At 43.8% G+C, this 27453-nt stretch overlaps 1 protein-coding gene across 2 annotated transcripts; it reads left to right on the top strand.

Annotated features, from left to right (window-relative positions):
- Nucleotides 1-4963: 4963 nt before the first annotated feature.
- On the top strand, nt 4964-17017 carry GPRC5D (G protein-coupled receptor class C group 5 member D). 2 transcript variants are annotated; one of them, XM_023226216.2, is made up of 4 exons: nt 4964-5059; nt 6745-7684; nt 15267-15334; nt 16743-17017. In XM_023226216.2, exons 2-4 carry the CDS (start codon nt 6790-6792, stop codon nt 16812-16814), a joined length of 1035 nt encoding a protein of 344 aa, XP_023081984.1. In that variant the 5' UTR covers nt 4964-5059; nt 6745-6789; the 3' UTR covers nt 16815-17017. The 2 variants fall into 2 exon arrangements, with proteins under 2 accessions (XP_023081984.1, XP_023081985.1); XM_023226217.2 differs by lacking the exon at nt 15267-15334.
- The last annotated feature ends 10436 nt before the right edge of the window (nt 17018-27453 follow it).

Raw genomic sequence — 27453 nt, 5'->3', positions numbered from 1 at the left:
GGTGTCAACAAGCTGAACTTGAATGTACCTCTATATTTTTATATCATCTGTTTTCTTCTTTAAAGCAACTCTATATAAGAGCTATAAAGCAGCTCTGTATAAGAGAATGTATACTAGTTCAGTTAAAGTGTTATAATAGCTACAAACTGAAAAAAAAAAAAAGTAGAATAACTTCCATTCCAAAAAATATCTTGACATTCTTAAGTGATACTCAGCTGAAAGTCTTGACAATTTGCTGATCAATTGCTATGGCGCTTCACAACTAATTCAACATTATATCAATATAAAATTAAACTGTACAATGTTCACGTCCTAATATAAAATTGATCAGACTAGGCATCAAATAACAGAAAACCAAATAAGATGCCCAGGATCAGCTATATAGTTTCTGGAGCCAAATGTAAAACAAAAATATGTGGTCCAGGCTGGGTCCATGGTTCACACCTGTAATCCCAGCACTTTGGGAGGCCGAGGTGGGTGGAATACTTGAGGTCAGGAGTTCAAGACCAGCCTAGCCAACATGGTGAAACGCCATCTCTACTAAAAATGCAAAAATTAGCTGGGTGTTGTGGCTCATGCCTGTAATCCCAGCTACTCAGGAAACTGAGGTATGAGAATCACTTGAACTCAGGAGACAGAGGTTGCAGTGAGCTGAGATTGTGCCACTGCATTCCAGCCTGGGAAACAGAACTAGACTCCGTCTCAAGAAAACAAGGAAAGAAAAAAGAAAGAGAAAGGAAGAAAGGAAGAAGGAAGGAAGGAAGGAAGGAAGAAAGGAAGGAAGGGAGGGAGGGAGGGAGGGAGGGAGGGAGGGAGGGAGGAGAAAGAGAAAAGAAAGCAAAAAGAAAGCAGAAAAGAAAGAAAGAAAGAGAAAGAAAGAAAGAAGGAAAAGAAAGGGAAAGAAAGAGAAAGAAAGAAAGAAAAGAAAGAAAGAGAAAGAGACAGAAAGAAAGAAAAGAGAGAGAGAAAGAAAGAAAAAATATGCAGCCCTGCTTGGAAATGAACAAGTTAATTCCCCCTTTCTAAGGGCCCACCATCCCAACCCATGGCAGACAGGTGAGCCCAGGTGACAGGTGGCAGTAGTCACAGAGCAGACACAGAAATGGGGAGGCCAGCCGGGCAACACAGGACACCACATGGTGGCATAGAATGGGTGGCCAAGAACCTGTCTCAGGAAGGAGGGGAGGCCATGGAAGGCAGGGTGGGGTGTGAGTCAAGACTCAAGCCTCAGTGCGTGCTTCTGTGTCCTGCCCCACTTCACTTACCAAACACAAATTCAAAGATGCAAGTATTAACAATTTCAATATGGTGACCACAGTGTCAAATTCCAAGCCCAGGGCCCTTCTGAATGGGGTTCACCATACAACTGCACTGGTTACACCCTCGTGAAGCCATCCCTGGAGATGCCAGTGAGCAAAAGAACAAATGGGCCACTCCTGACCGATGCATTCTGTCCCACACAGCCCATCCTCACATGACCAGTCATGATAGCTGCAGGATGAAGAATATGTGATGCACTTTCATATTCTTTTTGTTGTTGTTATTATTCTGATCAAATCATGCTTAAGGGCTCAGGTCTCCCTAAAAGCCAGTCCTTATAAGGTGGGAAGAGTCAGGAAAGGCTGCCTGGTACAACAGCAAGAATATGGCCAGGAGACAACAAACCTTGGCTGTCATCTTCAACATTGCATATGGTAAGCACATCCCTTCATCTCTGGGCCTCTGCTTCCTTATTATTAAATTCCTCATATACCATTGGCTTGCTTATTACTAATCATTAATAGGGGTTAGGCAAGGTAACCTTTAACATTCCCTCCAGCTCTGTTTATGTGAGAAGGAAACAACATAAATAGGTGTTTGACATAAGGTGTTTCGTGTCCTGACTGTTTTATTTCCATTTTTATTGGACTCATTGTAATCAGTGTATTTTGATTAATCAAAGCCATATCTGAGCTGTTTGTTCTGATGTTATTGTAGCATAGAAGCCAAAAGAAATGAGCTGTGAGTAATTTGGATGTGTATAGGCAAAAAGGCCCCTCGTATCCTTCAGGCCTAGCCGCAGATGGGTTAATTCTATAACGCTAGATTTTAAAATAACAATAATTAATACCTGGGACACATCCTTTTATCTAAGATGCTTAAAGGGCTTTGTGGTCATTAACCCATAAATCCACTGGCCTCAAGCCATCAGGAACTCAAGAGGAATCTCCTTAGAAGACAAGCAGACCAAAAACTAAAACACCACCAGGAGGAGGAATGACAACCATGACTAACAGCAGGAAGGGGGTGGGAGGTGCAGGATCAACAAAATAGTGCTCCTGGAAGAAGTAAATGGAAAATCCTCCTGCGGTTCTGCTGACAGCAGTTTGACCACTCACTATGCTCTTCGAGTGGATGCTCACGGGTGTCACATTTCATCATCGGGAAAATCCCTTTACCCTTAATGTAAACATTAGCCTTCACAGCTTTGGAAAGACTGCTGTTACACCCAAAGCAGGTAAAGGGGAGCTTAAGGTGTAATTGGATGTAAGAAAATTCTATCATCCCTAGAATTTTCTTCTCTCATAGGAGAAAATGGCTTTTTGAAGTTAAGGAATCTCTAAAGATAGAATACCAGCCAGGCGCAGTGGCTCACATCCATAATCCCCTCACTTTGGGAGGCCGAGGCAGGCAGATCATGAGGTCAGGAGATCGAGACCATCCTGGCTAATACGGTGAAACCCCATCTCTACTAAAAATACAAAAAACTAGCCGGGCGAGGTGGCGGGCGCCTGTAGTCCCAGCTACTTGGGAGGCTGAGGGAGGAGAATGGCGTGAACCCGGGAGGCGGAGCTTGCAGTGAGCTGAGATCCGGCCACTGCACTCCAGCCTGGGCAACAGAGTGAGACTCCGTCTCAAAAAACAAAACAAAACAAAACAACAAAACAAAAAAGATAGAGCACCACTTCAGAATGATTTTGTCAAGGGTTTGTTAAGGCTCTGACTTATTTGCAGGTGTTTTCCATTAATACACATCTGTTGAAAAATCACACAGCTAAAAAGGACCTTCTGAAAGATCTGGAATTTTATCTTTAGAATTATTCCATTAATCAAATTATCCATCACCCAGGAGGTTCTCCACATGGGAGCAGGTACTATGGGGACATAAAATGTGGAACCTGACCCCCAGGCAGCTATAAATCCAATCAGGAGATGAGATTAATTCAAATAACATGAATCAAGACACTTCTTATTTCTTATTCATTTATTTCAATTCATTATTATCTAATATGTATTCATAAGTTAACTAATAGGCAGAAAATAGGGTTTCTGTGATTTTGAACAGACCCCAAGTCTTGTAGAGTTCCTGGTGGAAGGTGATCAGCGAGGGCTAGAATGATGAGGGAAGGCAGGAAGAGTCATAGAGGAGATAAGATGAACAAAATTCTACAGGGAGAGAAAGAATTTGGTTCAAAAATAGGATAAATGTCAATCAAGCAAAAGGCAGTTTCAGACAGTGACAGCACCTAAGAGGTGAGCAGATGAAAACTTATTTTTTTTGTGAGCCAGTGGAAAAACCAAGCAGGCCAAGTCATAGAGCCTGGAGACGTGAAGGAAGTACAGGTGGGTAAGAAAGGTAGAGCCAGATCACAAGCGCCTTGAAACCAGACACTGGTTTGGGGTCTTTGGCAGTCCTCTATCGAAATACATATATTCAGGGGCCAGGTGCGGTGGCTCACACCTGTAATCTCAGCCCTTTGGGAGGCAGAGGCAGGCGGATCACTTGAGGTCAGGAGTTTGAGACCAGCCTTGCCAACGGAGTAGAAAGCCCCGTTTCTACCAAGAATATGGAAAGCTAGCTGGGAGTGGTGGCATGCACCTGTAATCTCAGCTACTCAGGAGGCCGAGGCAGGAGAATTGCTTGAACCCAGGAGACGGAGTGAGCCGAGATCACGCCACTGCACTCCAGCCTGGGCGACAAAGCGAGACTCCATCTCAAAAAAAAAAAAAAAAATGCATGTATTCAGGAAGAGAATCAAGGAGTAAATTGGAGGTGGCAGGGGCACGGTTGGTGGGTGTAGGCTGGACACTGTGCTGTGCTGTATTTTGTGTCACCGTAGGAGAAAAGGAATATGTACTCCAGTATCAGCCAGTGACCTTTAATTGTCAGTTCTTTATCTTGAGATAAATTCACAGACTGATTCACAGTTTTGCCTGCCACTGGCCATTTTAATGCCAGTAGTAGGCAAAACCACCATTCCTTATGGCCCAGTGAAACCCTCATTACCTGTACTTCGTTGAATGGATGCTCTTTTGAATTAAAATCAAGATGTGGGGGCCAGGCGAGGTGGTTCATGCCTGTAATCCCAACACTTTGGGAGGCTGAGGCGGGCGAATCACAAGGTCAGGAGTCTGAGACCAGCCTGGCCGACACAGTGAAACCCCGTCTCTACTAAAAATACAAAATGTTGTGGCATGCACCTGTAATCCCAGCTACTCAGGAGGCTGAGGCAGAATTGCTTGAATCCGGGAGGCCAGAGGTTGCAGTGAACTGAGATCGCGCCATTGCACTCCAGCTTGGGTGACAGAGCAAGACTCCATCTCAAAACAAACAAACAAACAAAATCAAGATGTGGGAAAGTCTCCAGAGATGGCTTTTTAGGGAATAGGTCAGAAGAAGGATGAGGTATCCTGGTGTAAGTCACCTGAGGACCTTGTGTAGCTTCCCTGAATATGGTGCAATACACTGGGAGGAAACCGTATTTCCTAGATTTATACCCACTTTCAGATTTACACCCGCTCCCTAAGGCCAAGGTGCCTCTGGTCAGAAGTAGAATGAAAAAGAATTGTTCTCACCAAGGAAATCTCTGTAGAAAAGTTACTGTGAAACTGGAATAGGTGTGTCTTTCTGTCCTTCCGGTTCTTTTTATAGATACTGCAGGAACCTCAGTGAGAGCCTACGGTTCTTCCGCCCATTTGGGGAGAGATTAAAGAAGCTGAGGTTGGCTCTTTCTTACTCATTGGCAGTTACAACCTCGTCAACACTACAGCCTAAGCTTCCAGAGTGGACACAGAGAAGGTAAGTTGGAATCGGGGGGCCATGCCCTCAGCTGTAAACCTGGGTCACCCAGCCATCTGGTCTGGGGATAACTGAAGGGACATAGAGCTAAGGGGTATTCAATTGCAATAGATTTTTTTTTTTTTTCAAATGAATGTGTGGGATCTTTTTCCTGGGCCACCTCAGTCCTCAGTCAAGACACGGACTTTCCTACTAAACTGTTCAAAAAGGTATTTAAAGAAAGGGACCATTTTGTACAATTCTTTGATGAACAAATAATAGGTGTTTAAATACAACCTGTTGCATTGGATTGACTTGAATTGAACTGAAAGAAGGAATAGTCATTAAAATTACTGGCAAATTTTATTCCCAGTAATTCATCTGCCTGTCTCCTTTAAGCAGTGCATCAGTGTCTAGAACGATCCAATGATCCACTGATGTTGGCAGCCCTTGTTCTGGAGCCTGATATAACTGAATTCCGTCAATCATGCAAACATTCTCATACACCTCCTTTTATGAAAAAGATTTTGTGTTAGCTTTCAAACAGCCTTGGAAATTAGCATACACAAATGGACATATTATCAAGTGAAGTCTGTTCAGCTTTTCCCAGCGGGATGAAGCCAAGATAGTTTTGAGGGGTTTAGGTTGCCTTTCTCATTTCTTTTACTGACATCCTATATAAAACTGTTATAAATTTGGGGTAATATGTGTGATGGCATTTCCCATCCCCTTAGACTATGTTTGCATATATCTCTGAATTTTTTTCCCCCTAGGGAAGCTTAGCATTTAAATAAGTATCAGGAATCAAACAAAATGTAACTCAAGCTCTCGACAGTGTCCTAGGAACAATTTTGGTAAAGACATGTATTTCATATGCCCAGGTGTCTTCACTGCAGAATGACAGACATTAGAGTGCCCTCATGGACCACCCAATAGGCATTCTTATAGGTATTAGGTTGGTGCAAAAGTAGTTGCAGTTCTTGCTATTGCTATTACTTTTTTGTTTGTGTGTTTTTTGTTTTTTGGTTTTTGTTTTCAGACAGGGTCTCACCCTGTCGCCCAGGCTGGAGTGCAGTGGCACGATCTTGGCTCACTGCAACCTCTGCCTCCCAGGTTCAAGCGATTCTCCTGCCTCAGCCTCCCAAGTAGCTGGGACTACAAGCACATGCCATCATGCCTGGCTAATTTTTTTTTGTATTTTTAGTAGAGATGGGGTTTCACCATGTTGGTCAGGCTGGTCTTAAACTCCTGACTTCAAGCGATCCACCCACCTCGGCCTCCCAAAGTGCTAGGATTACAAGCATGAGCCACCGTACCTTGCCTCTTTTTTCTTTTTTTGAGACAGAGTCTTGTTCTGTCACCCAGGCTAGAGTGCAGTGGGGTGATCTCGGCTCACTGCAACCTCTGTCTCCCGGGTTCAAGCGATTCTCCTGCCTCAGCCTCCTGAGTAGCTGAGATTACAAGTGTGCACCACCATACTGGCTAATTTTTGTATTTTTAGTAGAGACAGGGTTTCACCATGTTGGCTAGGCTGGTCTCGAACTGCTGACCTCAAGTGATCCATCCACCTCAGCCTTCCAAAGTGCTGGGAGTGAGCCACTGTGCCCAGCCTTCTTGCCATTACTTTTAATAGCAAAAACCACAATTACTTTTGCACCAACCTAAGAGATGCAGAGTTGTCAATTTGTCTCATCCTTTTTCTGCAGGGCATCAGAAAACCATTCTGGTGAGGTCTACACCCATAAGTCACCATGTACAAGGACTGCATCGAGTCCACTGGAGACTATTTTCTTCCCTGTGACTCTGAGGGGCCATGGGGCATCATTCTGGAGTCCCTGGCAATACTTGGCATCGTGGTCACAATTCTGCTATTCTTAGCATTTCTCTTCCTCATGCGAAAGATCCAAGACTGCAGCCAGTGGAATGTCCTCCCCACCCAGCTCCTCTTCCTCCTGAGTGTGCTGGGGCTCTTTGGACTCGCTTTTGCCTTCATCATCCAGCTCAATCAGCAAACTGCCCCCGTACGCTACTTTCTCTTCGGGGTTCTCTTTGCTCTCTGTTTCTCGTGCCTCTTAGCCCATGCCTCCAACCTAGTGAAGCTGGTTCGGGGTCGCGTCTCCTTCTCCTGGACGACAATTCTATGCATTGCTATTGGTTGCAGTCTGTTGCAGGTGATTATTGCCATTGAGTATGTGACTCTCATCATGACCAGAGGTATGATGTTTGTGCATATGACGCCCTGCCAGCTCAATGTGGACTTTGTTGTACTCCTGGTCTATGTCCTCTTCCTGATGGCCCTCACATTCTTCGTCTCCAAAGCCACCTTCTGTGGCCCGTGTGAGAACTGGAAGCAGCATGGAAGGCTCATCTTTATCACTGTACTCTTCTCCATCATCATCTGGGTGGTGTGGATCTCCATGCTCCTGAGAGGCAACCCACAGTTCCAGCGACAGCCCCAGTGGGACGACCCGGTCGTCTGCATTGCCCTGGTCACCAACGCATGGGTTTTCCTGCTGCTGTACATTGTCCCCGAGCTCTGCATTCTCTACAGATCGTGTAGGCAGGAGTGCCCTTCACAAGGCCATGCCTGCCCCGTCACAGCCTACCAACGCAGCTTCCAAGTGGAGAACCAGGAGCTCTCCAGAGGTACTTTTCTGGGGGATTCAGGGAGCAGGGAGGTGCTCCTACAGGAGAAGCAGGAGAGAAATCATGCAGTAGGATGAGCCAAGAGGAAACTCAAAGAAAATGGTCAGATATGGGGTGGGTGGCTTCATAGTTCAAGCATGGAAATGCAAACTCCCAGAATCAAGGTTAAATTTTTATGAAAAATGAGTTCTTCCAAAGCATAGAGCTTTATGGGGAGAGACCAAGACATACATGAATCAAAGGCCCTAAAGAAAGAGGGCATGACTCTGAATGCTCACACTGGCTAAAGAAAGGCATCCACTATAAAATGAGTTAACCAGGCCAGGCGCGGTGGCTCAAGCCTGTAATCCCAGCACTTTGGGAGGCCGAGACGGGCGGATCACGAGGTCAGGAGATCGAGACCATCCTGGCTAACACAGTGAAACCCCGTCTCTACTAAAAAATACAAAAAAAAAACTAGCCAGACGAGGTGGTGGGCGCCTGTAGTCCCAGTTACTCGGGAGGCTGAGGCAGAAGAATGGTGTAAACCCGGGAGGCGGAGCTTGCAGTGAGCTGAGATCCGGCCACTGCACTCCAGCCTGGGCGAACAGAGCAAGACTCCGTCTAAAAACAAAAAAAACAAAAAACAAAAGTGAGTTCACCAGCCCTAATTTAGGCCTGAACCATGCAATTTTGCATGACATCTAATGTTAAGTCCAGATGTGTTGGCCTTCAAGTGCAAAAGCCATTCCTGGCAGCAGTGATGGACATTTTAAAAATTTGTCTCAAAGCTAATTTGCCCAAACATCATCTTAAACTGAATCACAGGACTCACCACCTCATTAAAGTCATAAAACCCAAACACTTCTGGATTTCAACTTTTCAAACCATTTATCGTTTAAAATCCTTCAAGGCTTACAAAAAAATGAGAGGAAGAGTCATTATATCCTAATTCTGAGTAAAGACTCAGATGTGTGATCATTAGGAGAAAGAAAGTCACGTGCTTATGTGACATTTTCATAATGATTTCTGGGTCATATTTTTATTCAAGCCACCTGACTACACTTTGTTAAGGAATAAAATATATTATCCATGGCAACAAGGATGCTTGGACCCCAACAACCTGAGGGAAATAGCGGCTAATTTCAATTATCTGGAAATATGTCAAAATTCATTAATTCCTTTTCTGAAACATCTGGCCTATTATCCAAAACCCAACATCATAGTTTTACATCAATTTTTATGTTTTAATAGGCATCTGGTTTCTCACATTTTATTTCTAATGTGTAACGATGATGTTATTTTACATATTGTACAGCACACATAATGTTCACGAGGCTCAAAAAAAATTCACATAAGCTTCCTTTTAAGTACACACACTTTTTTTGAGCTGTAATCTATGGCTAATTGCACATTCAAATTAAATCCTGTTCAGATAAATACATCCATTAATTCTTTTCAGCTCAGTTGACCAAAAGTTGGAAATTGACACTACACATTTTTTTCCCATAACAGTTTTTCATTGCTTGTTGGTGATACATAATCACATCACTCAGTTTTGTGGCAGAATTGCAAAGTCAATCTTTCCTGAAAATACTTCTCATAGTTCTTACTAGAAGATAAAACTTTCTGTGTTTGTTTTTGTTGCTGCTGTGTGTTTCCAGGAAACAAAAGTCAGAGCAAAAAAAATTCTTAGAGTTTCACAATAAACCCAAATACACTGAGCTTTGTAATGATCAATATTCCATACCCCACAAAATACCAGGCAAGAGTTGAAAGGGTTCAAAGGAATATCTCAGTTGAAGAGCAAGGGCTTGCTAAAATACGATGATTCCTGGTTTGGCCAAGAGTATCCTATTACTCAAGCAAGGTTAGAAAATCTATTTCTGAGCAGGAAATAGTCTGCCAATGATAGTCATCATCAATGTAATTTGAAATGTTGTGGAAAAAAAAATCAATAGTGTTGTAAAGAACATATTGATTGGCTGGGCTCTGTGGCTCGCACCTGTAATCCCAGCACTTTGGGAGGACGGGGCGGGTGGATCAGTTCAGCTCAGGAGTTTAAGACCAGCCTGAGCAACATGGCGAAACCCCATCTCTACAAAAAATTAGCTGGGCATGATGGCGCAGGCCTGTGGTCCCAGCTACTCAGGAGGCTGAGGTGGGAAGATCACTTGAGCCTAGGAGGTTGAGGCTGCAGGGAGCCATGATTGCACCACTTCACTACAGCCTGGGTGACAGAGTGAGACCCTGTCTCAATTTAAAAAAAAAAAGAAAGAAAGAAGGAAGGAAGGGAGGGAGAGGGGGAGAGGGAGGGAGAAGGGGGGGGGGGGGGAGGGAGAGGAGGAGAGGGAGGGAAGGAGGGAAGAAAGGAAAGAAAAAGAAGGATGGAAGGAAGAAAGGAAAGACAAGGAAGGAAGGAAGGAAGGAAGGAAGGAAGGAAGGAAGGAAGGAAGGAAGGGGGGAAGGAATTGCTCTCCAAGATTGGGCAAAATAACCAAAAGCTTAAGCTCAGAAAGTAAAATCAGAATTTAGGTCACCTGGAAGAAGTACAAATATCAAAATTTCAAGGAACGATTAAACTCAATTAAAAGTGCAGGATTCTACCTAGCTAGGAAAAACACACAAATAGATACAAAATAGGTAAGAGCTAGAGAAGTATAATAACAATAACTTGAAAGGTCTGAAGTGTTACGGTAGGTCATAAGCTGATAGTAGGGAAACAGCTTACCACTGTCTTTGCTTTTGTTTGCTCAAGAAACAATCACGGTACTGTATAAATAGATGTGTGGTCAGCAAGAACAACCGTGCCATTGTACCCGGCATCAGTCAGTCTCTAGCAAGGATACCCACTGATCCACTAATGAGAAGTATGGGAAGCTTGGGGAGGCTCAGCAGAACCCCGCAAAGATGATTAAAGGGTTATAACATCAGACCTGTGTGGACAGGTGAAGACAGTGAGAATGAGATGGTCACTCTTAAGCTTTATGTGCTTTACCAGACTATCCAAGTTCTCTCTCGAAATTCTGTCCCAAAACACATTTTGTTCAAGTCCATGAGGCATGCATTTGTGATGTGACGCTTCTGACTAATGCTGTTTGTAGCTGCGATTCCAGTCACATAATTATTTAATTTACCACTGGGTTATGAGACCAGAATTATTCAGCTAAAAGGAGAGTAGGACAAGGGGTCCCTAGCTGGAAATTTCACAAGTATGGCCAGGCTCAGTGGCTCACACCTGCAATCCCAGCACTTTGGGAGGCCAATGCAGGCAGATCACCTGAGGTCAGGAGTTAGAGACTAGCCTGTCCAACATGGTAAAACCCCATCTCTTTTAAAAATACCAAAATTAGTTGGGCATGGTGGCACATGCCTGTAATCCCAGCTACTCAAGAGGCTGAGGTACAAGAATTGCTTGAACCTGGGAGGCAGAGGTTGCAGTGAGCCGAGATCGCACCACTGCTCTCCAGCCTGGGCAACAGAGCAAGGCTCCATCTCAAAAAAAAAAAAGAAAGAAAGAAAGAAAGAAAATTTCACAAGTGTGAAGACCTCTCCCTAAGAGGCGGTCGTCTTGTTGTTTTCCATCTCCAACTAAAGATAGTGGGTGGAAATGGACGTGGAGGCATGAGAGATTTAGATTAAATACGAAAATAAGAGTTAGTAGACAGAAACAGATCAGCAAAGGGGATTAAGAATTTCATTTCCCTGGAAGTCTTTCTAAAGAAGATTAGGCTTTATTCCTCTGATGTGGATTATGGACTTAATTTTAAGATACAAAAACATCTGGATGGAGAATGAAAATGCAATCAGGCGTATTACTGTAGGACACCAGAAAAATGGGTATAAATATTATTTGCTCTGTGTTATAAGTGTGTCCCTGAGAAGCTGAATACTGATTGGACTTTTAAAAATCAGTCGGCCTCAACCAAAATCTTAAGCCAAAAATATAGATACATCCTCTCACAGCATTTGATTGAAATTTAACACGCTCAGCATCTTGTTAGGTACAGGAAACTTCAACAAAAAGATTAGGGTAAAGAATTTGTGTATAAGAAATGAAACAATTAAAATGCAAAATAAAATAGAGACATAATTCTGAAACTATTTTGATGTTTAACTACTTTCCATTTACATGCTGCTGGGATTATGTTATTTTTTAACATATTCTTCATTAATTAGTTGATGAATATAATACTTGTTTTATATTTAATTTGGAGTTGGTAAACTTTGGAATATTTCTCTTCCTGAATAAATGATAACTAACCTCCAAAATAAATAATTAGAATAAAATCACTAGGTCTTTTAATTGAAGAATCTTAAATGTGATATAAAGAGCAGAAATCTTAAATAGAGTAGAATATCAGCTACAAATTGTTTTATGAGTGGAAAACTTCTAATTATTGCCTGCCTTATCTGTTTTAGACTAACTAGAATATCATTATATCGTATTTGCTAACACTAAGACTCACCTGTATTTGAAAGTGTTGGCCGGGCGCGGCGGCTCACGCCTGTGATCCCAACATTTTGGGAGGTCGAGAAGGGTGGATCACCTGAGGTCAGGAGTTCAAGATCAGCCTGGCCAACATGGTGAAACCCTGTCTCTGCTAAAAATACAAAAAATTAGCTGGGCGTGGTCTTGGGCACCTGTAATGCCAGCTACTTGGGAGGCTGAGGCAGGAGAATCACTTGAACCCGGGAGGTGGTGGTTGCAGTGAGTTGAGATCATGCATTGCACTCCAGCCTGGGCAATGAGAACAAAACTCCATATAAAAAAAAGAAAGAAAAGAAAAGAAAGAAGGAAGGAAGGGAGGGAGGGAGGGAGGAAGGGAGGGAGGGAGTCACATTACTGTGGGCATTTTTCCATCCAGTGTTTGGATGCTTACAGACAAACCTCATATGATTCTTTTTGAAGGCATTAGATAATCAGTGAGTCTACATAATGTAAAAATGGGTCAATGAGTATAAAACGAGATGAACCAAGAGAACACTGTTCCTGCAAACATAAGCCCTTCTGGTTGTTCCCCTAGCAAACTCCAACTTCTGCTGAACATAGCCCTTTTTGACAATTCTCAACATTTTTTTCTTCAAGGCACACTCACCTTACCAGGGGGAATCCAACTTAAATGGTCCCAGGGGGTGTCATTTTTGTTTGTTCTTTCACAGGAAGTTCTTTTTTGTCACCCTCAAGTTACAGGTCACAGAGAGAGAACTAGCTTAAAGCAGGGAAGAAGGCAGTGGGGTCATAGGCAGGATTTGTTTGGTCTGAGGACAGATAAGTCAAGGATGATGACATTCATAAAGATTCAGAGAGCTTAGCTGGACATAGTGGCACACACCTGTGGTCCTAGCTACTCAGGAGGCTGTGAGATGGGTGGGTCACTTGAGTCCAGGAGTTCAAGGTTGCAGTGAGCTATGATTGCGCCATTACACCCTCTTTAAAAAAAATTAAATTTAAATTTAAATTTAAAAAAACAAATTCAGGGAGTGGGAGCATTATTGGGCAGCAAAGGGCAGTGGAAAGAGTGCAGAACCGGGCCTCATGTGCCCAGGCTCTGAGACTCTGCTTCTTACCAACCTTGAGACCAAACCAAGATCCTCAAGCCCTAGGAGCCTCAGATTCCTCGTCTTTATATGCGCTCATCACGTCCCTCCCCACCTCCTCCACAGATAATGGAAGGTCTTACTCAACTCGGATTTCCTGTCACACAGTGGTGCAGGTTTAGTGTTAAAAAACACTCGGCCTTTTGGTAGACTCATGAACTATAGCTAGAGCTGGAAGAATTAGGCTTTTCTAACTGATGATATGGTTTGATGAGAAAGTTAGATGAAAGTTGGTTCCCAAGAGACTGAGTGTGAAGGCGCCTTGTTATGACACAAGGAACGAAGTCGAGCCAAGTATTCAGTTAATTCTGCCATGAAGGAAAGATAAGCATTTCATGTATCACAGCATCAGCCCCTTGAAAAAATAAATAAAAAGCCACTAGGAAGAGGATGTCAGAGCATCTGTTATAACTGCAGCACCAGCACCACCACCAATAATCATATACAAAGGATAGCTCATGAGTGTTTTCTACGTAGCATACCCTGTTCCAAGGACTTTATACAACATTTTTATAGACTCTTCAAAACAATCCTATGAGATAGACTTACTGTTATGACTGTCATTATTCTTCTTTATTTCCATCAGGAAACAAAGGCAACAAAAGGCAACAAAAGGTTAAGGAACACAAGTGAGAGAGCCAAGCAGTCCTTCTCCAGGGTCCATCCACTCAACATGAAACCCCTAAGTGTGAACCCTCCTAACACAGTTATGTCTGTGGTCATCAAGAAACAACTAGGTATCCAGCAAGTACCTGCTCTTAGAGACAGGCGCAGCTCCTGTCTTCACAGAGCTTACAGGCTGGTTGAGGAGACAGCCATTAAACAAATACCTATGTCTGTGATGATCCTACAACAATATAAAGTTGTCTTAAGTGATCTCTTTTATTACGTTCAATTTTAAAAATTGAATTCAGGCCAGATGTGGTGGCTCAGACCTGTAATCCCAGCACTTTGGGTGGCCCAGGTAGGAGGTTTCAGGCCAGGAGTTTAAGACCAGCCTGGGCAAAATAAAAAATTTTTTGAAATATTGAATTCAAGCTTGTAGAGAATCAAGCCTAAAGGGACTGTTGAAAAGAGTGAGCTGGCGGGTCGCAGTGGCTCACACCTGTAATCCCAGCACTTTGGGAGGCCGAGGTGGGTGGATCACGAGGTCAGGATATCGAGACCATCCTGGCTAACACGGTGAAACTCTGTCTCTACTAAAAAATACAAAAAACTAGCCAGGCGAGGTGGTGGGCACCTGTAGTCCCAGCTACTCGGGAGGCTGAGGCAGGAGAATGGCGTGAATCCGGGAGGCGGAGCTTGCAGTGAGCCCAGATCCGGCCACTGCACTCCAGCCTGGGCGACAGAACGAGACTCCGTCTCAACAAAAAAAAAAGAAGAAGAAGAGTGAGCTGCCCGAGGTCACCACACAGGTAATACTGAAAGAGCAGAAACTGACTCGGAGCTAGCGCTCTTCTGACGCCAATGTGCTTCTCCTCAACACTCACACGCTACCCATGCCTTCCGCATCAACTGTAAATACACTCCTTTAAATCAGAAACTTTTTCAATAACAGCCACAACTGAGAATTCCTCTTATTTATTTATTTATTTATTTATTTATGTATTTAGTCTCGCTGTGTCGCCCAGGCTGGAGTGCAGCGGCGCAATCTCAGCTCACTGCAACCTCCGCCTCCCGGGTTCAAGCAATTCTCTCGCCTCAGCCTCCCAAGTTGCTGGGATTACAGGCGCCCACCACCACACTGGGCTAATTTTTGTATCTTTAGTAGAGATGGGGTTTCACCATGTTGGCCAGGCTAGTCTTGAACTCCTGACCTCAAGTGATCCGCCTGTCTTGGCCTCCCAAAGTGCTGGGATTACAGGTGTGAGCCGCCCTACCCGGCCTCAGAATTCCTTTTAAAGAGTGAAGAGCCTGTTTGCAAGCCGTGGGGTTTTCCGGTAGTCCTCATGTGCTGTTTCCGATGGACTCTAACGCAGCCCTTCCCTCCTTTGGCTTTCAGCCCGAGACAGTGATGGAGCTGAGGAGGATGTAGCATTAACTTCATTTGGTACTCCCATTCAGCCGCAGGTAAATGGACTCGCCTACATTCACCCAGGAGGGACCTAGTAAGCACTCCTTCCTTAGGACAGCCTCAGGCTTCATTTCTAATGGCTTTACTGACCTGAGAGAGGAGAGGCAGGGCAGGAGCATCCCTAAAGGCACGTGGAGCTTGAGCCACCCAGATTTAAGCCAGACCAGGTGGTGCCAGACAGCCTTCACCCAAACCTTCCCAGTCTTCATCGCCAGCAACAATACAGCATTCTGATGCAAGTGTGTGTCCCTGGAAAGAAAGGGCAGCTTGAAGCTTTTGTGTGAAGGTGAAGAGCAGCAGGCTCATTGAATTTTGCATCGGGGACAATGCAGGATTGTAAATATGTCTGAGGGTGGGGTCTGCTTTTAGTAGCGGTTGTCTGAACCTATCACCTGATCCCCACTGACGGCCTCTCTGAGTCCCTGTCTAGCTCCAGCAGCCCAGGCTGCCCTAAGAACTGGACAGGGTCTGTCACCATCATCTGGATGCCCAGATGGATGAACAAATTTTCATCCTTTCAGGCAAAAACAGAGGGAGCACTGCTGAGTAGTTTGGGGGTAATTCACATTTGGGCTGTGAAGACTTGAAGACATACAAACCTAAACAGCCAAAAATATCACACCGGGACACAATTCTTACATTACAGGGATCAAAAGTAACTAAAACCCCAACGTGAAAGCCACCCTCAGATCATTTGTTCAATTAATTTGCGAGGCCACTAACTTAGCTAATCCCTCTGGTGTGTTATCTGAGAATTTGCCTTTTCCTAGAATGGCACATGGACCAGGCCACAGCTGTATCATGTGCTTTAATCAACCCTCAGGAGGGATTTACATAATGAAAATATCTTTATTATCCCTCCAAGAGTTTCTTGATTCATTTCCATTTCCAGTGATCAGCTATTCAAGAACCTTGCTTGTGAAAAGATTCTTGTGCGTGGCTGAGGGATAGCCTGGTACGGGTAGGCTCAGTACGTTTCTTCTTTTGTTGTTGACAAACAATTAAATGAAGGTGAGATAATAATACTTTAAACATAACTTTAGGGCTGGGCACAGTGGTTCATGCCTATAATCCCAGCACTTTGGGAGACTGAAGTGGGCGGATCACTTGAGGTCAGGTGTTCAAGAACAGCCTGGCCAAAATGGTGAAACCCCATCTCTACTAAAAATACAAAATTATCTGAGCATGGTGGTGCATGCCTGTAATTCCAGTTACTCAGAAGGCTGAAGCAGGAGAACTGCTTGAACCTGTGAGGCAGACATTGAAGTGAGCCCAGATCGCACTACTGCACTCCAGCCGAGGTGACAGAGCAAGACTCTGTCTCCAAAAACAAAAATATAACTTTGGAGAGTATCTTTTCTTCTGTTGGTCAGAAAGTTGATGATAGCATTTCTTCCTTTCCAGACTGTTGATCCCACACAAGAGTGTTTCATCCCACGGGCTAAACTAAGCCCCCAGCAAGATGCAGGAGTATAAATCTACAGGAAACACGAGTAAAGAAAACCCAGCCGACCATCCTGGGTAGTATAGCCCTGATAGGCCCCCGGGGCCCACAGAGTCACACCACCAATGAAGAGTCAGAACATCCCCTCTTCTGTTTCCTAACCCCTCCATCCACATGGCCCCTCCACCAGAAGACCACCGTTTCGAGCATAATTACAGTCTTGCTGGCCACCCTACCTTGACTGTGTCTCTTTCTTCATTCGTGCAACTGCAAAATTCCCTTTCTTAGCAACACTAGAAAGAATTGGTGTCTCTTATTCACAGAACTAAAAGACCCTGTCTGGAGAAATTAAGAGTATTCTAATGTGACAAGGAGGTTCGTAGCAGCTTACTACTGGGTTACATGTCTGGTCAATTTTTAAATTGTGCTAAAAAACACAGAACATAAACTTCACCATCTCAACCATGTTTAAGTGTACAGTTCAGTAGTGTTAATCATATTCACACTGTCGTGAATTCTCTAGAACTTTTTCATCTTGCAAAACTGAGATTCTCAATCCATTGAACAGCTCCCTCCAGCCCCTGACAGCCGCCATTCTACTTCTGGTTTCTGTGAGTTTGACTACTTAGATACCTTATGTAATAGAATCATACAGTATTTGTCTTTTCGTGACTAGCTTATCTTTCCTAGCATAATGTCCTCAAGGTCCATGTCACATGTTGTAGCATGTCACAGGATCTCCTTTTCTAGGGTTGAACAATATTCCACTGTATGTCTATACCACCTTTTCTTTCTTTATCTGTCAGTGGACATTTGGGGTTGCTTTCACCTCTTGGCTATTGTGAATAGTGCTGCAATGAACATAGATGTGCAAAAATCTCTTTGAAATCCTGCTTTCAATTATTTTGATGTATATCCAGAAGAGGGATTGCTGGATCATATGATAATTCTATTTTTAACTTTTTGAGGAACTTCCATACTGTTTCCACAGTGGCTGCAGCATTTTACACTCTCATCAACAATGCACAGAGTTCCACGTTCTCCACATCCTCACCAACATTTGTTATTTCCTGGAGTGTTTCTGTTTCTGGTTTACAGTGGTCATCCTAACGAGTGCGAGGTATCCAGTAATTTTTTTGTAAAGGAACTCAAAATACGACAGGCCCAGAATTGTCTACAAAAGTTAAAGCCGAATCCTCAGGATCACCACTATTGGGCTGTTTAATGAACACAGACATTGCCATGGACTTGCAAGCTGGCAGGCTTTCTCTCCTGGTGCTACCTCCCTGTGACAGCTACTTGGGCAGCAGACATGGCTGAGGGCACGAACTGTTTGCTGAGCCAGTAACAGCAAAGGAAGAGCCACCCCAGCAGATGCTCATAAAGGATTTTATGTGGTGAACATAAAAAGCATAGTCTGCCTGTCTTGATGTCTCTAATGAGCTGGTGCCTCTGCGCTAATTGTCTTGCCTTTGTTCCTCATCAGCCCCACATTCTTCTCAATCCTTTCATCTGCCTTTAATACTCGTTTGTTATCTATTATAAGAATAAGAGGACCAGAGTCAGAGGTGTGCCCCTAGAAGGGTCCTGGGGTCTGAGTCAGCCCTCCCACCTTGCAGATGAGAGAACAGAACTTCGGAGAACAGAATGACTTACCCAAAGCCAAACAGTCATTAGTGGGGAGCCAGATTTTCTGACTCCTAGGCCTGTCTTCTTCCCCGTCCACTAGGCTCCTCCATGCCCGTATTTCTGTATGAGCAAGTAAGGTGTGTTCCCCTTGAGAACCAATGAAATATTTCAGACCCATAAGTGTTGAGTGCCTGCTAACTGAAAGCCTTTTGAAAAATAACTGTGGCTTTATACATGCAAGAGAGCCTTTTTTATGGCCAATGGACAGCATGAGTTGTTCAATAGCAATAAATATTTCCTGAGATCTGCAAGGCACCAGAAACCATTCTAGGACTCAGCCCCAGACAAGGCGTACAACACTGCTTTAGCAGAGCTTGCATTTTTGTTGTGGAAGATCATACAATGCAGAGAATTTCAGGGACACAGTTCCTTTGTTTTTTACAGATAGACAGAAGGGACTTGCCCCGTATAACATGGCTTGTTAAGCACTAGAATCAAGACCAGAATCCAGGTTTCCAAACCCCTACCTAGTGCTCATCTCTACACAATGTTCCAACTTTTTTTTGTTTTTTTTTTCCTAGAGGAGTCTTGCTCTCTCACCCAGGATGGAGTTCAGTGGTGCGATCTCGGCTCACTGCAACCTCCGCCTCCTGGGTTCAAGTGATTCTCCTGCCTCAGCCTCCTGAGTAGCTGGGACTACAGGCGCCCACCACCACACCCAGCTAACTTTTTTTTTTCCAGTAGAGATGGGGTTTCACCACGTTGGCCAGGCTGGTCTTGAACCCCTGACCTCAAGTGATCCACCCACCTCAGCCTCCCAAAGTTCTAGGATTACAGGCGTGAGCCACCGTGCCCAACCTGTTCCAACACTTTCATATGTTTTTCTGCTGCACTAAAATTAGCTGCTCTTTTTCAAAATCTGTGCCATAAGCAATATCATCAGCACCACCCAGGACCTAGGTAAAGGACCAAAACGTTTGACCTACTGCCCTTACTGATAATGAAAACCGGAGAAAAAATGTTTAAGCATTAAGGAATGCTTTGGTCTACAGATTAGGTGGCATCCACATGAAGACCCTAATTTGAGGGGTAGAAACAAGTCAACAAACTTCCACCTGTTCTGAAAGAAAACCATTATAACAGATCCCCCTGGTGTTTATCCTACAATCGTAAAAATGATACCTTCAACATAATTTTGTTTTGTTTTGCAAGCAGGAGGTGTTTCTATAGAGTAGGTCAACAAATTTTTTAAAACCCATTGAAGCCACATACAAGGGTCTAATGTTGTCTCCCAAAATGTTTTTTCTAAAATGGTGGTTAACATTGAACCTCTTTTTAGCAAACTGCCTCTGAAATTTACACCACAATTTTATCTGACTTTAGACTACATATTAGTTAGATTCAGGGAGTTGTAGGTTGCAAGTGTCTCATTCAAGCTGTTTCAGGAATGAAGTTTGTTTTCTTTTGTTTTTTTGAGACGGAGTATCACTCTGTCAGCCAGGCTGGAGTGCAGTGGCGTGATCTCATCTCACTGCAACCTCCATCTCCCGGGTTCAAGCGGTTCTCCTGCCTCAGCCTCCTGAGTAGCTGGGACTACAGGTGCATGCCACCACACCCAGCTAATTTTTGTATTTTTAGTAGAGACAGAGTTTCACCATGTTGGCCAGAATGGTCTTGATCTCTTGACCTCATGATCCACCCGCCTCAGCATCCCAAAGTGCTGGGATTACAGGCGTGAGCCACCACGCCCAGCCTGGAGTTTTACTTTAAACTTACATATGACAGGGAAACAAAACTTCCTCAGGATACACAGTACAGCCTCTCAGCTGGCCTGATGGAGAGTAAACACTGTCAGGAACTAGGAGAGGTTTGCTGTCTCCCGCAGTCACTTCTACACTTACTCTGCTTCTTTTTGTGGGTATTTTCACTTATCCGCCCACCGCCAGCTGACTGATTCTCTCCCATGCCATTCAGCCCTTCTCTTAGGTTGAATCAGCCTGTGGATTGGTTACCCTTGGGTCCGGCACACACCACTGGTCCTCTCAGCTGTGCCTGGCTTGGTTATGTGGGACAGACTTGGTCACATCTGCCTGCTTCCTCTGTGGGAAGCTGTGGACAAAGAGATGTTCTCTGGGGAGCAGGGGAAGCCATAATATGCACCATAAGAAACCAACACAGGAAAAATTAATCCTGAAAAATATAATTTTATAAAATTAGAGAATACTTTTTTTTGAGACAAGGTCTCACTCCATCACCCAGGCTAGAGTGCAATGGCTTAAGCTATCCTCCCACCTCAGCCCCCCAAGTAGCTGGGACCACCGGTAGACCCCACTATGCCCAGCTAATTTTGCATTTTTTGTAGAGACAGGGTTTTGCTATGTTGCCCAGGCTGGTCTTAAACTCCTGGGCTCAAGCAATCCACCCGCTTTGGCCTCCCAAAGTGCTGGGATGATAGGAATGAGCCACCACACCCAGGCTATGGAATATTTTTGTGAAAATACAATTGAATTTATTTCACGTTTATGCAGCAATTCACATAAAGCTAAAAACTGTGAACTCTCTAAGTAGAGATCCACGAGGAACCTGCTTTTAAAAATAGATTTTCCCAGGTACTCGGGAGGCAGGAGGATCCCCTGAGCCCAGGAGTTCAAGGCTGCAGTGAGCTAGGATCATGCCACTACACTCTAGTCTCGGTGACAGTGAGACCCTATCTAAATAAATAAATAAATAATAAAATAAAACATAAGGCCGGGCGCGGTGGCTCAAGCCTGTAAGACGGCCAAGACGGGCGGATCACGAGGTCAGGAGATCGAGACCATCCTGGCTAACACGGTGAAACCCCGTCTCTACTAAAAAATACGAAAAACTAGCCAGGCGAGGTGGCGGGCGCCTGTAGTCCCAGCTACTCGGGAGGCTGAGGCAGGAGAATGGCGTAAACCCGGGAGGCGGAGCTTGCAGCGAGCTGAGATCCGGCCACTGCACTCCAGCCCAGGGGACAGAGCGAGACTCCCTCCCCAAAAAAAAAAAAAAAAAAAAAAAAAAACCATTGTACTCAATTACTCAATTTGACAAGTATTATCTGAAGATCTAAACTCATTAATTTTTTTGTTGTTGCTGTTAATGGAGATGAGATGGCCGGGCATGGTGGCTCACACCTGAAATCCCGCACTTTGGGAGGCCAAGGCAGGTGGATCACTTGAAGTCGTGAGTTCAGGACCAGCCTGGCCAAGATGGTGAAACCCCGTCTCTACTAAAAATACAAAAAAAAAGCGGGGTGTGTTGGTGGGTGCCATAATTCCAGTTACTCAGGCGGCTGAGACAGGAGAATCACCTGAATCCAGAAGGTGGAGGTTGCAGTGAGCCACAATAACACCACTGCACTCCAGCCTGAACAATAGAGCGAGACTCTGTCTCAAAAAGAAAAAAAAAAATAGAGATGAGATTTCACCATGTTGCCCAGGTTGGTCTTGAACTCCTGGGCTCAAGCAATCCTCTTGCCTCAGCTTCCCAAAGTGCTGGGATTATAGACATGAGCCACCATGCCCAACCATCTAAGCTCATTTACTTATATGTAATAGGTTACATAATTTGATAGGTACATATTCTCTAAAATATTTTGTTTTTAATTTTTCTTCTGGGTGGCTCATTTCATCTAGCATCTTAAATATTTTAGATAGTATCTCTCTGATTTTATTTACTTTATCCAAAAGAAAAGGTATCAATTAAAATTTTTATTTTAAAATGCCTGCCTGGTATAATATAGCCAGTTAGCTCAGCTGTTTAGAGCATACTGCTAACAAAATACTTGCCTGGGTAGAGTTAATACATCCTTCATCTTGATGATATCAATATTTTCCTGATCCAAAGAACATCAAAGATTTACTTCCCTCCATATTAAATTTCACTATCATCCCATAAACTTAAAGGGCTTAGAGTAATATCTATTTTATATCGGCCAACTTCGTGCCTTCTTCTTTGTTTTCTTCTTCAACAATCAATTCGAGATCGACCTTTTCCTGGAAACTTTCTCTGATGATCTAGGAGACAGGGCTGTCATAGACTAAGCCCAACCTAAGTTATGGCAGAATGATATAAACCAGATACTTCTGTGGCTGTGGCATCCTCCTCAGATTAAGCACAATCACCTATTTTAAAAGAACACAATTAATGAGAATTAAACTAGAAAAGAACTTTCCAGTTTCCTTGGCCCAAATCCTAATATTTTGCACTTGGGGGAGGTGCTTCTCAATGAACGCTGAACAGTGGCCATATGGAGACCTGGACCTCTGAGAAGATGCACCCCACATCTGAATAAAGGCAGACTTTTTTGGAGCTGTTAAAAATGTCTTAATGGCTCAGGCCTTTAAGAGATCATATCTGCCACTCTTCATCAAAGATAGCTTATTTAGAATTAAGTGTGGAGTCCTGATAAGTAAACAATGACACAGAAGGGGCCCTGGGTTGGGGTCAGGGGGAAGGCGGGGAATATCAATGAATGAATGATTGTTGTGAGAGAGAGCTAATCACAAACAACCCACGGGCACAAGGACCTGCTGGGGGACCTCCTTCTGCACATAGTCCCCTCCAGCAAGACCCTATAAAACTTCCCTCCAGCCCCTCCCTCTCGGCAGACAGACCCTTTTCTGCTGTGCTGCCCGCTGTAGCCTTGCAAAGGATTTTCATTCCTTCTCAATAAATCTGCCTTCCTTTATTTACAACTGTCTTGATAAATTCGTTTACTACCCGCGCCATTGGCCCCAGATAGTCTCTACCTGTGACATTAAGTTTGTCGAGTAACATATATCAGAACTTATTTATTTAAAGGATTTCAAAGTGGTTACATCAGGAGGCACAAAATTGCAACCATTGTTAAAGTATGATTAAAATGCCTTTCTTGTTGCTGCCTTCAGGAATGTCTCAAGAAAATCCGTGCGACTGGATTACTGTGATGATGTGACCTGAGAGACCAAAACAGACACCCCTTTATCAACTCAGACAGACCCTAAGGGTAAAGAAACAAACAAAAACACCGAAGTGTTACCCAGAGGTCGAGGATTCGAGGTCCAGGTGGCATGGCAAATATCTAAATTTCTACAAGCAAAACCACACTTCCACTAAACTCCCTAACAATAGAAGCTGTCAGACAGATTATCTGAACTCTGGTTTACAACCCAGACCACTCCAACTCTGTTGGACAGAAGATCAGCCTTACAAACATTCTCTTTTCTGACAAACAACTGCAGACCATAAGCTAATTTCAGCCAGCTTGTAGAGGCCGTGCATAAACTCTCTGTGTCATAAAGTTCACCTTTTGACATAAAGAGCCAAATTCTACATCATTTTAATGCTAAAACCCCACCCCAAAGTGTACAGGGGATGTATGTTACATATATATTTACCCATTGCTCAAGCACTAGGCATCCTTCATAAATATATATAGCTAGGCTGGGCACGGTGGCTCATGCCTGTAATGCCAGCACTTTGGGAGGCCGAGGCGGGTGGATCACGAGGTCAGGAGATTGAAACCATCCTGGCTAACATGGTGAAACCCTGTCTCTACTAAAAACACAAAAAATTAGGCGGGCATGGTGGCAGGCGCCTATAGTCCCAGCTTCTTGGGAGGCTGAGGCAGGAGAATGGTGTGAATCCGGGAACCAGAGCTTGCAGTGAGCCGAGATTGCGCCACTGCACTCCAGCCTGGGCGACAGAGCAAGACTCCGTCTCAAAAAATAAATAAATAAAATATATATATATATATAGCTTTTCCCCCAAACCTGCTGAATGTGTATGACTCTACTGTGTAATACAGACCCTGTGAGGTGTAAAACCCAACCATCCTTTCCCTCTTTGAACAGAAAGCACCTTTGATACACACTGGACACTTTCTCTTTCCAGCTTGCAAAGCAATATCGCCAGCAAAGGTCTTCTTTCTACCTTTTAGCCATCGTGGTGGTCAGCAATAACCAAACTGTTGGATCAGAGAGGCAAGCACAATGACGATTTCTAATATTCACCTGAATCGTCACTAAAAGAGATTCCAAATGCACTTTGGAAGTGCCATTGAATATCTTTTCTGGGTTTTTCTTTTTGGTTGTTGTTGCTTTGCTTTGTTTTGTTTTGTTTTTGTTTATTTGTTTGTTTTTTGAGACTTATTGCAAGCTGCGCCTCCCAGGTTCACGCCATTCTCCTGCCTCAGCCTCCTGAGTAGCTGGGACTATAGGTGCCCACCACCACACCCAGCTAATTTTTTTGTATTTTTAGTAGAGACGGGGTTTCACCTTGTTAGCCAGGATGGTCTCGATCTCCTGACTTCAAGTGATCTGCCCCCCTTGTCCTCCCAAAGTGCTGGGATTACAGGCGCAAGTGCGATGAGAACTTGAATCGCATTTAGTATCTAGTTAAATCAAGTCTAGGTTTGGCAAATGATACGGTTCTTGAGGTAACTGTGTCATCATAGGATTCAAGATCAACTAAACTGCAGGAATTTCAGTTGCATCTATTACTGCCCACTAATTGTGAGATGATGGCAAATATGCTACAACATACATACAGAGGAGGCTATCCATAGAATTGTACAGATATTCCAACTTGTAGAACTGACATAATTTTTCACTCACTCACATGTTCTTTACATAATATAAATGCACTGAGGGAGCACATTATGCTTTTTTAACTACTTTCTATTTTATTTATGCATTTCTTAGAGACAGGGTCTCACTATGTCACACAGGATAGAGTACAGTGATGCAGTCATAGCTCACTGCAGCCTCAGACTCCTGGGCTCAAGCATCCTCCCACCTCAGCCTCTTAAATAGCTGGGACTACATACGGGTGCACACCACCACGCCTGACCATTTTTTTTTTTAAGAGACAGGGTCTTGCTATGTTGCCCAGGCTAGTCTTGAATTCTTGGCCTCAAGGAATCCTCCCACCTCGGCCTCCCAAAGTGCTGGGATTAGAGGCATGAGGTGTCACGCCTAGCCTAAAATAACTTTTTAATGTGCAAGCCACCCCTTAACTATTCTGTTTTAAGAGTTTGAAAATGTGCACATCCTCCTAAAACAAGACCCACCTACATGTATTGAGGGGGCTGAACTTTTTAAAGTATATGCTACAAATGGAACATTTTTTTTGTAGTTTCCACCTAGGCTTTATTTGTATGTAGAAGAAACTCGTGTAGACTTTACCTGCAACTAATTTTTAAATTTCTCAATGTTTGGCCAGACGTGGTGGCTCACACCTGTAATCCCAGCACTTTGGGAGGCTGAGGTGGGTGGATCACGAGATCAGGAGTTCAAAACTAGCCTGGCCAAGATGGTGAAATGCCGTCTCTACTAAAAATACAAAGTTAGCCAGGAGCAGTGGCAGGCGACTGTAATCCCAACTACTTGGGAGGTTGAGGCAGGAGAATTGCTTGAACTCAGTGTGGTAGAGGTTGCAGTGAGCCGAGATCACACCACTGCACTCCAGTCTGGGCAGCAGAGTGAGACTCCGTCTCAAAAAAAAAAATGTCAATGTTTAATTCAGTGGCATTAATCACAGGGCAATTTATCTCTAGAAAAACTGAGTTTTTCAATTTTGGTTTGAGTATATATAGCTGGTCAGATTAAAAGAATGTTTGCTGGCCAGGCGTGGTGGCTCACGCCTGTAATCCTAGCACTTTGGGAGGTCAAGGAGGGTGGATCGCCAGAGGTCAGGAGTTCGAGACCAGCCTGGCCAACATGGCAAAACCCCCATCTCTACTAAAAATACAAAAATTAGTTAGGCATGGTAGCAGGAGCCTGTAATCCCAGCTACTTGGGAGGCTGAGGCAGAAGAATCGCTTGAACCCAGGGACAGAGGTTGCAGTGAGCCGAGATCATGCCACTATACTCCAGCCTGGGCAAAAAAGCGAGGTCGTCTCAAAAAACAAAAAAATCTTCACCGTGGCACTGCTATAATTAGACTTTTGTTTTAAAAGCAAATGAAAAGAAATGAGTATACACCTAAAGCAGAATAAGATCTTAGATCATAAGGGTCCAATGATGACCCTGTGATGAGATGCCTGATCTTTTACGGTAACAACAATTTTTTTAAATAGTGCTTTCTACTTTATAGCACTTTACAATTTACAAATGATTTTCACATCCACCATCCCATTCGATCCATTGGATGGTTACCCAATGTTTTTCAGTTATGAAATACACACACACACACACACATAGAGACATACACATATATTATAATGTATATTTTACTAAGATGCTAAGACTCTCACCTAATAAACTGCATTTGGGCCACTATCACTCTGCTGTTTTTTACAGCATAATCTGAGCCACCTCTATAACATAAAATAGACACATACCCCATGAGAATCTTTATTTACTGGCAGAGATGTCACTGCATGATTTTCAAAAAAGACTGTGCTTTTGGTTTTTAGCTGCAGTTGTTACTGCCGTGTCCTGCTGTTGACAACTCATTTTTCTAGACACCAAAACAACTAGTAGGGGTGGTTATTTAGAAAATTAGGAAAATCTGTCAACTTTATGGAAAGTGTCACTGTGGTAGTCATAAGTGCTGTTTTCCAAATATTTCCAAACTCTCTTGTCTTCCGGGTACACTGCCAGTTTGCACTTTTGCTCTTTTTGAGGTTGTGGGGGATGATAACGCTAATTCTGCCCTAAAAGTTGTGAGCAGAAATGACGTCACTTCCAAGTCCCAAGCAGTTAATTGTTGATGCAAGACCCTTGTGGGCTTTTTCCTTCCTCCCATGGTGGTAAGCAATATTCCACATGGCAACTGCCGCATTCATCTGGGTTCCATGATGGATGTGCAAGAAATAAAGCTTTGTTGTTTTATGCCACTGAGACTTGGGACTGTTTGTTACATCAGCTAACCCAGCCCATCCCGACTGACATAGCCACTGAACCAGTCATTTGGTATCGTGAGGTAAAGCAAGGAATTACTTGTCTGAACGCTTTACTTTACCATCTGTTATTCTAGTGTTCTTCAAAGACATTCTTAGATCAAAGAAGAACCGCCCTGCTCTTGACTGATGCATGC

This window comes from Piliocolobus tephrosceles, chromosome 10 (assembly GCF_002776525.5).
Source record: "Piliocolobus tephrosceles isolate RC106 chromosome 10, ASM277652v3, whole genome shotgun sequence".
In the NCBI taxonomy this organism is placed as follows: Eukaryota; Metazoa; Chordata; class Mammalia; order Primates; family Cercopithecidae; genus Piliocolobus; species Piliocolobus tephrosceles.
This window is presented reverse-complemented; position numbering and strand designations above follow the sequence as displayed.